The sequence below is a fragment of the Anopheles arabiensis genome, chromosome X, assembly GCF_016920715.1.
Source record: "Anopheles arabiensis isolate DONGOLA chromosome X, AaraD3, whole genome shotgun sequence".
NCBI classification, from domain to species: domain Eukaryota; kingdom Metazoa; phylum Arthropoda; class Insecta; order Diptera; family Culicidae; genus Anopheles; species Anopheles arabiensis.
Window position 1 is genome coordinate 21,966,163 of NC_053519.1, and position 11,922 is coordinate 21,978,084.

At 41.5% G+C, this 11,922-nt stretch overlaps 1 protein-coding gene across 1 annotated transcript; it reads right to left on the reverse strand.

Annotated features, from left to right (window-relative positions):
- Nucleotides 1-4,287: 4,287 nt before the first annotated feature.
- LOC120906449 (uncharacterized protein K02A2.6-like) lies at nucleotides 4,288-10,544 on the reverse strand. The gene is made up of 2 exons (XM_040318146.1): nucleotides 10,528-10,544; nucleotides 4,288-5,789 (listed from the first exon to the last, which is right to left on the reverse strand). The coding sequence occupies exon 2, from the start codon at nucleotides 5,705-5,707 to the stop codon at nucleotides 4,676-4,678; it is 1,032 nt and encodes a 343-aa protein (XP_040174080.1). The 5' UTR covers nucleotides 5,708-5,789; nucleotides 10,528-10,544; the 3' UTR covers nucleotides 4,288-4,675.
- Between the last annotated feature and the right edge of the window lie 1,378 nt (nucleotides 10,545-11,922).

Here is an 11,922-nt window from a genome sequence, read left to right on the forward strand (position 1 = left end):
GCAGCGACGAAGTAATGTGGAATCGAGTCGCAGAGTACGTCCACGAAGTGATGGAAAATCAGTACAATCTCCAACGCAGCTACAGAGGCGACAGCGACAGAGAACTCCAAAACCAAGAAGCAGCAAGCCAAGAGACTTCCCCTGAACGTGCGGGAATCAGCATGAATGAAGACAACTGACATGGCCGATACATCGACGAAGATCCATTCCCCTCGGAACGTGCGGGAATCAGCTGAGATGCCAAAGACCATACGCACACATGTCTCTATTCTTTGGTCCCCCAGCTCACGAGTAGAGGGACCTTGATGGTGAGCTTGTCTGCGGTTGTCAGCCCCGGTGTGGCCAGCTGGTCAATCACCGGACTTTGACATTATACTAGGTGGATGGCACACTCACTGAGATACCATGTGCGGCGATGAGGTGCCTAACACCTAGGAGAGATGGCCCTCCGGGTCTCCGGACCTGGACGCGGGGTGTAATGTTCTATACGCCTGACAGACACCACTGTCATAGCATTGCGGCGCCGTGGTCGATGTTGACCAAAGGAGTGCTGGTTGAAGTAATGCTCTAACGGGCGATCCGGCCAGTATTCCTTGAAGCACAAGAGAGTTTTCGTTAGTTAAAATCCAGCTGCATACGTAGGTACTGGTGCTCTATCTATTGTATGCCCTATGATAAGGTTCTCTCTTGTCTTAAACGGGAAAAAGGACGCAAAAACCGACGGCGGCCTGTGTAATCTGAGCTCCCTACAAAGCTCTCCGCAAAGCTCTCGTTTGCAGGCTTGTCGAGAGCTTTGCCACAGGCGCCCGAACCATCCGTCACGCACACATCTAAACGTTTTGGTTTCTTCAGCCGCTCACGCATACCAATGTGTTTGCTCCACCCCCTTTTTCGGATTGCTTATAGAAATGATGAGGCTGTTCACATTTGCTTTATGCACACATTCACATGGTGTTTATTGAATAATATCCCTCTCCCTTCCCACATGTGTTTCAGCATACTCCCGTTGTGTAGACGGCAGAACGCTTACCCCCTTCCAAATTTACCTTTCTTCCTCCTCTCGTTCTTCCTTCCTCCTACTGCGCTCGGGGTACCATCAGTGCTGCGCGTGTTCAGCTGGCTTCAGTTTCGTGATGACGCCATGAACAGAAGCTGCGCGTGTTGAACCGGCTTCTGTTAAGTAATGACGTCCTCACCGGGGGCTGAATGAAGCAATAACGAATGTATGTAGTATGTATTACTATGGAGTTTAGCGCAGAGGATTAGATCAACACTTACCTTAATATTTTAAAACTGGAAAACGTTTTCTTTCCGTCGCTCACTTTGAAGATTGTTGACGAGGCTAGCAGGTAGTCGTTGATACCGCAATCTTGGCTTTGACTAAGACAGATTCGGGAAGGGGTCCCGCGGTCTTGAGATAAAGTGTGAAACCCTGTATGTTTTCTTTTGAGGCTCAGACTGACTTAAATGTCGTTTTGACAGAAAAAATAGCTGCATTGTGAGTAATTTGTTTACTGATATTCAGAAACGATAAAACCATCTATTACTCAATAGCTTTCAGTAAAAAATATAACTGCAGCAAACTTACAAAACTTGCAGTGTATGATTCGTACACCAAATAGAGATGTCATTCGTGATTGAGCGCTAAAATTGAAAACACGCAACTCTTCAGCCTTCAGTTAATTCTTCCGAAATTAAGAGAGATTACAACGCGTTCCTCTATTAACACTAATACTACAAACTACCTACGCTAAGTAAGGATTATTACACTACTACCATTAAATCTTCATGTTGAATTTGTACAGAATAAAATTAAGTTAGTCTTATCTCGCAACCTATCTCGTTCACATTTCTTCCACGTTAATTTTCATCAAATCGAAAGAACGCGCTAAAGGCATATCAACGCTGCACCATGAAAGAAGACTGCACCACCCAAGCGAAATTTTTCGGGGATAATGAACATAAACTCATGCCATCTCTTTCTATTCATCAGCTCTACTCTCTCACACGCATCGATGAACTTTTACACATCTCTTTGTTCATTGTGCTATATTTGAAGAGTTTAAAACTGATAGATGACGATTCATGTTCATGAACTAGTAGTGGTCAAATGGTAATGGTGTAATGTTTGCACCATGGTCGACATGAGTTCAATTCCATTTTTTTTTGTTTTCATCGATGGTTTAAAGTTTTGATTTCTTTTTAAAACATGCAGCTCCAGTAACTTCAGACCCCTTTACTCATTGTTAGAAATGCGTGTTTAATAGTCAATCTATTATTTTTATTGTTTTATTTATTTCTTTTAATTCATTTAGTATCAGTACCCCTTCATACAACAAAACAAGCAAATAGCACGATCATGAATAATAATATGGTGGCGCAACTGGCAAAGTGATTCGAAGTAGAATTAGCGATGTGGTTGGTAGCATCAAGGATGAAGCATGAGCATGAATTGGAATATGAGGGAAGGGAATGAATCCGAATGTTCATTTCTATTTTTAGCTCTTTTTTGCATGGGTTCATCCTTCACGTGTGTTCACTATCCCCGAAAATGATCTGTATTTCGCTGGTCTTTTCGGGGAAAATTCGTTAACGAATTATCCCCGAAAAGACCAGCGAAAACCAGCGTGGTCGGGAGCTTGGGCACGTAAACGAACGAATAAATACCTCATATAACAATTTTCACCACAAATTCACCTCAAAACCTCTTGATTTCAGCAAAACAAGAGGTTTGGTGAATATGACGTCATATGCAAACGGCGGTTTGCGAAAAAAGGGGGTGGGCGTGCGTGGCTTGTACCTGTATCCGCTCTGTTCGCTATGTATTTGTATTTATGTGTGTATTGTGCACAGCTGTTCTTGGTGCGTTGAGGCTTTTAATCTGAGGGCGGATCTTCGTTTCTCTCGCACGTTTTTTTTCGCTGCGTTTCTTTGCTGTGATTGATGAGAATATTGGAAGAAGAGCGTAATCATTTAGGTTTTAATACTTTACCGGCGTTGTGTTGGATCCATCGTCAATGTTTTCGGCTATCTTGGTTGCACGTACCTGCCTACGCTATGAGTGAACAAAATACTATTCAATGCGTTCTTGTTTCTTGCCATCAATCTCTACGCAAAATAAGTGGCCGAGCGAGTCTTGGAGATCGAAAGGATTCTTTGAGTTCGCTAAAAGGGCTCGAGAAGAAAAACCCTAGCGCGCTCGCAAGTCAATTTGTCTTTGTTTTCTTCTCCATCTGAGAATCATGAATGTGGCTATTTAGGGCAAAGCTACTAGCGATGGATAAATTTGAAAAAAAAACACCGGAATCGCTGCCGAATTACTCCACAATAATCGCAAGTTGTGAAAGGTAGATGCAATCTCGGTAATGTTTGGTGTCATCTGTTGTAGCCGACCAGGACTGGCCGGTTGCGTTAGTCGGTAACTTCAGCCGTCGTATTCGTTGGATCCATCCGAAGCCGATTCCAAACAGCTCGTGACGGTTGCGGATGGCTTCGGACGGTTCCAGGCGAATGCGTCGATGGGCAAAGGTAGTCATTCAAACTTTCCGATTTTACGTACAAAACGGCCGTAAATACAAACGGTACCGTTTCGCAAAAAGTTTTTTGATTGATTCAAACGATCATCAGCGAAGACCTACCGGCTTTTTTAATAAGAGCGGCATGTATTAAAATTGAGCAAGCTATAGCAAGCGCAAATATTCTTGCTCTTCGTATATGTGGCTCTTCTCTTATCCCCTTAGCTACACTCTCTCCATGTGTTGTCACGCTCCTTGTTTTATATCACTCTTTCTCTTTCTTTGTCACCGCTCATTATAGCATCCTCGCTCTCCGTATGTGTTGCTGTTTGCTTCCTACATAGCTTCTTCTATTTCTTCCTCATCCTTCGTTACTCCTCGCCATGGCATTCTCGCTCTCCTTATGTGTTGCTCTTCGCTTCCCCCTTTATTTCATTCCTCTCTCTCTGAATTAACAGAGCCTCTCGCTCGTCGCAACCTGTTTCTCGCTACCTCACACCCCGTTTGCCTTAGAAATAATTCCCCATTGTTATATGGGACCTCATCGAGCCGATATATGCTACTAACATAGGGTTGTGGGCAGCCGTGCCGACCCCTGGACTTGCCGTTGCAGTTGCGCTGACGACAACGCAGTTCCCTACAGACAAAGAACGGATAATTTTTAACATAGTGTGCGTAAAAACCTAGAGTTAAGCCGATGGAAGATTTCCTAGGCTTAAAAAAGGGGGTGGGGTGTGTCGTAATCGTCACACATTTTAATTATTTATCAGGCTTTTTTTTTTTTTTCAATTTCTTTTTTTTTGTTGTTGTTGTTTCACGCTCAACCGATCTCTTTGCGATCAACCACAAGACTGACCCGAGGCTCCTTTATTTCTCCCTGTCGCCTGACTTGTCTTCTCTCCCTGATCTCACGATCTATCCCTCTCTCACACTCTCTCTCTCTCGATTCACTCTCGGAGTTCACTCTCTCTTGATCCCAGCTACCGCTAACTACCGGTAGACGTCCGTCTCCTTTTCCACGCGCCTTCTTCATCTCTATCTCTGCTTTCGTCCAATCTCTCCTCTCTTATCCTCATTTTTGCATGTTTCAATATTTTCGCTCTCTCTGATTTCGCTAAACTTCTCTCTCTCACTCTTGATCCCTACATCTTCCATCACCCCTACTCTTGGTAGCAAATATGATACATAATTGAGTCTTTGTATTTCTTAGGGACTTGTATGATTCTTTTGGGTCTTTTTAAATGATCACTCTCGCTATAATCGATTTCTGTAGTTTCAATTGGATCTACTAATTCCTCCTCAATTGATTGTTCTGTTGCCCCATTGGGGACCCTTTTTACATCTTGTATGTTTCTAGTTAACTTCTCACCTTTCCCATTAATTAAAACGATTTTTGCTCCCTCCCTTGCTAACACTGTGAACCTCTCCTTCGAAAAAGTAGGATCTGTCTTAGATCTTTGTAAAACAGTAGTCAATACGATATCGCCTACCATTATGTTACTTTCCTTCGCTCCTCGACGACTATCAGCAAACTGCTTGCTAACCAGTTTTGAAAACGCATCATTTTCTCGGACCGTATTTCTGTCTAATTTGTTTTTCCAGTTCCATAAACACGGAAATGTTCCTCTATATCGCCAACCGACTAACAGCTCGAACGGCGTCACTCCTAACCGTGAATGGTGCTTCCGTGTGTTGTGAGCGTGGATGTACTCGTCTAACGCCATTCTCCAGGGCCTACCTTCTTGTTTTGCCGCTGCCAAGGCTTTAATAACTCCTTGGTTTTGCCTTTCGATGGCTCCGTTGGATTGCGCGCTTAAAGGGATCGATTTCCGGACTTTCACTCCTTTACTTTCCCAATATTCGATGAATTCTGATCCCTGGAAAGGAGGTCCGTTGTCGCTCTGTATGATGAGGGGTAGCCCCCAAACTGAAAATACTCTACAAAGGGCAGCATTAGTACTTCTGGCATCAGTTTGTTTCATTTCAGAAACATGTAAATAACGGGAGTAGGTGTCTACGGTTAAGAGAAATTCACCGGATCCGTAGCCATGTAAGGACAAAAAGTCAATTTGTAAAATTTCCCATGGTCCATCTGGAAGTTGTCTACTGGAAAGAGGTATAGGAGGATTCCTTTTAGATATAACCAGGCATATTTCGCAATTAGATACGAATAGAGCTGCTTGTTTTGCCATATTCGGCCACCAGAAAAACTCCCGTAAAATTCGTTTGGTAGCTTCGCAACCAACGTGACCCCGATGAGCTGCTTTAATTGCTCTGGAACGAAGAGATGTAGGTAGAATTATTAGATCGTCTTTATAAACAATGTGACCAAGCGTTCTTAGATGTTTTGATTCGGATTCATAACGTTTAAGAGCATTGGACCATTTTCCGGTTTGAACTCCTAACCTTACTGCTTCCAGTTCTTCGTCTGTCTCCGAGGCTGTCTGTATTTCCGTCCACGAAATAGACATGTCTCCCGCATCCAAGGAATACAATATGTGCTTTTCGTTGTCCTCGTCGAAAGCATCGTCAACCTGTGACTTGCAAATTAGTCGGGATAAAACATCGGCGACATTCATATTACCAGGAACTCTTTCGATGCCGAAATGATACGGTAGTAAACGTAAGGCCCATGCTTCTGCCCTTGTCATAGCTCGTCTACCAGTGCGATGAGACCCGCCAAAAATAAATTCGTTGGCTTCTGAATCAGTCCTTACTTTGAAATATTTGTTTATCAGGTAATATGAAAATCGCTCAACACTCCAAACGATCGCCAGTGCTTCTTTTTGTGTTTGAGGATACTTTTGTTCCGATTGGGTAAGGGACTTAGACGCACACGATATTACACGCGGACTACCTTCTTCGTTGTATTGTACGAGAACTGCACCTAACCCGGTCGGAGACGCATCGACGTATAGTTCCGTACGATCTTTATGGTCAAAATATCCGAGCCTGACAATAGAGTTTAATGCTCTTGTCTTTAAGTATTCGAATTCTTGTTCCTCCTGCGTTGTCCAGTAGAAGGTGTCTGACTTTGCGAGTGCTCTAAGGCTTGTAGTCTTTTCGGCACGTTTGTGGATAAAGCGCTCGGTGAAGTTAACCAAGCCCAAAAAACTTTTTACCTCGGACAACGACTCCGGTCTTCGAAAATTTTCCACTGCTTTCCTTTTATCGTCTTCAACTCGCCATCCGTCTCCAGATAAATTGAACCCTAAAAATTTTACCGATTGCGATCCGAACACGCATTTGGTGGAGTTTAACCGGACGTTATGTTCTCGCAGTCTTTGGAGTGTAATTTTTAAATTACTATCGTGCTCTTCCTTCGAGCTACCAAAAACTAAAATATCGTCTAAATAATTCACGACACCTGGACATCCTGCTAATATTTTCGTTTGTAGAATTTCTTGAAAAATGTCGGGGGCGTTGCACAGACCGAATGGCAGTCTCTTGAATCTGAATGTACCATTTCCAGCGAAAAAATTTGTCAGGTGTCTACAGTCTTGGTGTAATTCCACGTGGAAAAAAGCACTCGACAGGTCGATCGTGGAAAACCATGAGGCACCATTTAATTCTGATAAAATCGCCTCCAATGTTGGCATTCGAAATGGTGTTCTGATGATTCTTTTATTAGGACCTCTTAGGTCTACGACCAAACGGATGTCGTTTTTACCTTTTGGAACCACCAACAAAGATGAGCAGAATGAATTTTCCATTTTGTCCGTAACGCGTTCTATGATGCCCGTAGTTAGAAGGTCGTCCAATCTTTTCAACGTTTCGTTTTTAAACGCTGGTGGAATACTGGTGAACACGTTTCGGGATGGTGGCATTTCTTTATCGTATGATAACATTACAGGAGCAACATTAAATTTAGGAAATTCGATCAAATCTGTCAATACGAAAATCTCTCCGGGTAATAATCGGATTGTGTTATATCCCGAATATGATTTAACTGGAACGTTCAAGCCCAGCTGTAAAACGCTGTATCGCAATGCTGTGTTTCTACTTAATAATGCTTTTTCGTTAGGCACGACGTAGAATTTTTCCATCGTTCGAGGGCGGTCGTTAGATATAAATAATTCAGCTACGAAGGAAGCTATTACCGGAATGTCTTCTTCCATTCCGTATGCTTTTAAATGGTGATCAGACCCTTTCTTTAAATTGAAAATATGAGACAACTTAGGGTCTTCCTTTGATAGACAATCGAAACTATCTTTCCCTATAGTGTTAACATCCGCACCCGAATCAATCATAAATTTAATAGCGAGGCCCGCTACGTAACCTGTAATGAACACGAGATCGATTTTTTCTTGGCAAATGCTATGCAAAGATTTGTTTTCCCTCACGAAATTATTGATCTCGATGGAATTATTTTGAAGCACTTGTTGCGATACATCCTAAAACGTAAATATAAAAATTTATTATATAGAATTCGTTAAACAAATGATGGTAAAATATGATCGAATCGAAGCTATCTATGTCTAAGAATATTTATTCCTGCATACGTTTTACTTTATGTTTGTATACCCGATCATATCCCAATAGATACATGCATTTTAATTTTTTTTTGTTTTATTTTAATTTTTTTTTTTTTTAACGCCACAACTTGCATATTATATTTGAATTCAAGGAATTTGTTCATCTATTCATTAAATCAAGTAGGTTTATTGAAATTCATTCTAAATTTCATCGCCAATTTAGGAAAGTGTATATTGATGTATTACATAAAAAATAATAAATGGAGTAAAAGAGTAAACAAAAATAAGTAGATTTCTACTCAGATTCGGTTGGAAAAGCCTCACTTACGGCTGTTTGCTCGTGATCCGACTTTCCAGGAATACCGCTTTCCGTAATAGCAGCAATTTTCCGAATTTTATTAGGTACAGCCGGTTCGACAACATCTGTCGGATAGCGCTTGCTATTGTTTAAGAGATCAGGATGGCACGCACGTTCTATATGTCCTATGACATTGCAGCGGCGGCATCTTTTATCTATTGCGTAGCAGTTTTCTGGCTGGTGTGTATTGCTGCTACATCTCCAACACAGGATGCGACGAATACCGAATGAACGATTCGTGGAGAATTTTGAAAATTCGCCTTTGCTAAAGCCTCTATTCTCCTGCATACCCCAATGTTTTTGTTTGTATGAGGGATAATCACGTTGAAACTCCCTAGTGCGAGACATTTTTGCGTTGGTGTTATGCGACACAGCGGAAACCTCTAATGTAGTTTCATTTTGTCTGTGGTCTCTAGCGAAAGCGTTTTCGTTAAATTTCTCTATTTCGCATGTTCGAACTTTTTCCAGTAGATCTGTTATTGTTCCGCGTTTTTTGAGAATTTTCCATCCTGCCATACGTACTTTGGGGTTAATAGCATGCACCTGTATCACGTCGACAATTGTTTCGATTAATTGTTCCTCCTTGTAATTACATAATTTCCCAGATTCGATCACTCGTTTTACGAATTGGTAGTCCGATTCACCTTTGATTTGGTTCATCGTGCGTAATTTTTGACGCTGACGAAACACGTAATAATGGGAATTAAAATAGTGATCTAATCGATCCATTGTGTTAGTGTATGGAAATAGTTTCGCATCCTTGGCTGAATCATTTGTCGACGTACTTTCTAGAATGCCCAACAGTGAAGGGCCTGCCTTCATTTTAAAGGCATTCATTTTTAGAGTTTCACTGGTAATTCCCGCAAACTCCATTGCCGCTTCAAATAACTCCCTCCATCTATCGAATGTCGTCTTGTCCACTTCTTCTTTTCCGTCTTTCGGTTGGCAAACGGCAATTTGCAATGTGGCGAAAGACATGGACGCCGACATGGAAGCCTCGTTGGTGGATTGTGTTCCAGAATCAAGAAATGTAGAACATCCACGAGGAGTAGCTTCGAACAATTGGTTGTCGGAAGGTTCCTCGATCCAGTCATTTCGTCGTTTCGTTGAACTCACGCAACCATCCTTTAACAGTGATTCTAAAAAGGAGTTCTTCTGCTTTTTCTTTCTCCAAAGCCCGAATCAAAGCGTCAACGTTCGCTTTTGTTATTTCTCTGTCGCTAACGAAAAGACAACAATAGAATAGTTCATGTCAGTTTCCTGTACCCCTTTTTGTTTTAATAGCGTTCAATGTGTGTGTATCACGATCGCACGCGTGCGGTAAGGTTTCTTCGAATACGTGTTGAGTCGCCCCCCCTTACTCGAATCACCGTTTTTTTTTTTTTTTTTTTTTTTTTTTTTTTTTTTTTTTTTTTTGCATACCAGCTAGTTTTTTTTGTTATGTTACTATGTTAAATTCGTTTGGACCGCTCAAGGTTCCCCTTTTTTAATATATATATACACGTGCGAACCGCTCGAGGTTCTCGCTTTTATATATATATATATATATATATATATATATATATATATTTATACTAGCAATTGGTTATTTGTATTTCAATATAAACTGAGCCGCTCGAGGCTCTCATTTTTATTTCATACACACGTTCAAACCGCTCGAGGTTCTCGTTCTTTTTTTTTTATAATATGTATATATACGTGCGAACCGCTCGAGGTTCTCGCTTTTTTTTTAATATACACGCAATTGGTTTTTTTTTTTTTGTATTACAATATAAACTGAACCGCTCGAGGCTCTCATTTTATCATACACATGCGCAATCCGCTCGAGGTTCTCGCTTTTTTTTTGTATCAAAATTGGCTATTCGTATCATGATACAAACCGAACCGCTCGAGGCTCTCCCCTTTTTTTTTTTTTTTTTATTCCGACCACACATTATTCACACACACATCATCACGTCAAAAGAACAAGGCTGGTGTATGAGCGCCAATTTTGTCCACACTTTTTTTATGCGCGGTCTTTTGTTTAGAGAACAATGGTAATGCTAAAGCGTCAATTCCGTCCTTACATTGTTCACGCACACCACGCACGCAAAACACGCGAAACAAACACCGAGTACCTTATTTTGCCTTTTTATATATGCAATAGGATATCTCGAACTAATCAAACCACCAAACTTACCGACATGCGCCATTGTCGTAATCGTCACACATTTTAATTATTTATCAGGCTTTTTTTTTTTTTCAATTTCTTTTTTTTTTGTTGTTGTTGTTTCACGCTCAACCGATCTCTTTGCGATCAACCACAAGACTGACCCGAGGCTCCTTTATTTCTCCCTGTCGCCTGACTTGTCTTCTCTCCCTGATCTCACGATCTATCCCTCTCTCACACTCTCTCTCTCTCGATTCACTCTCGGAGTTCACTCTCTCTTGATCCCAGCTACCGCTAACTACCGGTAGACGTCCGTCTCCTTTTCCACGCGCCTTCTTCATCTCTATCTCTGCTTTCGTCCAATCTCTCCTCTCTTATCCTCATTTTTGCATGTTTCAATATTTTCGCTCTCTCTGATTTCGCTAAACTTCTCTCTCTCACTCTTGATCCCTACAGGGTGGGTACCACGGTACTCTCCCGCTCCCATATAAAATATCCCTACAAACAACGAGCGGGATATTTTATCATGGTGTGTGTAAAAACCTAGAGTTACCACTAATAGGAGAGTACCACTAATAGGCTTGGCTATCAGTAACTTATCAAATGCCCATAGCAGGATAATCATCCCAGCATATGGGGGCACGATCCATTCGAGGCTTTTACCCATGCCGATGTTATTGAGTGCTACGAGTTGACAATTGTATCACGAGATTGACTAATTATTTCAATTTCACTTACTATTTAAAACAAATAGTTTTCCACACAAATCGTTTACAAGATCACGGCACTCAAACGGTTGTCGAATGGAACAGAATGCTTCGAATCGAATGGCCAAATATTGGAATCATGCCGAGTGCCAAGATCAAGTGGATATCGTGGCATAAGAAATAAATACATTTTATTTTTCGTTGTTCATACTCGCATATTATAATACATCTTTTCCAACCCGTTCTGCCATATGAGTACAGATTTAAATTTTATAATAGTTACTTGTCTAGTTAAAACAAGCTAAATTATCACAAAAAGTATAATAGATGCTACAAATTGCACCATAAAACCAAATGCAACACCATTTTTGGTTTCGCTTATCACGATTTTTATAAACGATACTGCGACGAAGTGCGATGAATATTCCTGTGAGCATGCGAGAGTGCACAAGCAACACATACCGTGTGCGAGAAAGAGTGAACAGTTATCTTGCATGCAGCAAGCAACAGCCGGACAAAGCCGGTTTTTTCAAAGTACGGAACGCACGAACGATAGCACCTTGCTAACAACATTGAAGCGGCAAAGACCGGAACGGAACGGAGCGAACGGAAAGAACGAATTGAACGGAACGGAATGAACGGAAAGAACGGAATGAACGGAAAGAACGAAATGAACGGAAAGAACGAAATGAACGGAACGGAACGGAATGAACGGAAT

What these genes read in the sequence shown, in the direction of transcription:
- LOC120906449 (XM_040318146.1), bottom strand. Translation starts at nt 5,707, where the DNA reads ATGGCAAAACAAGCAGCTCTATTCGTATCTAATTGCGAAATATGCCTG.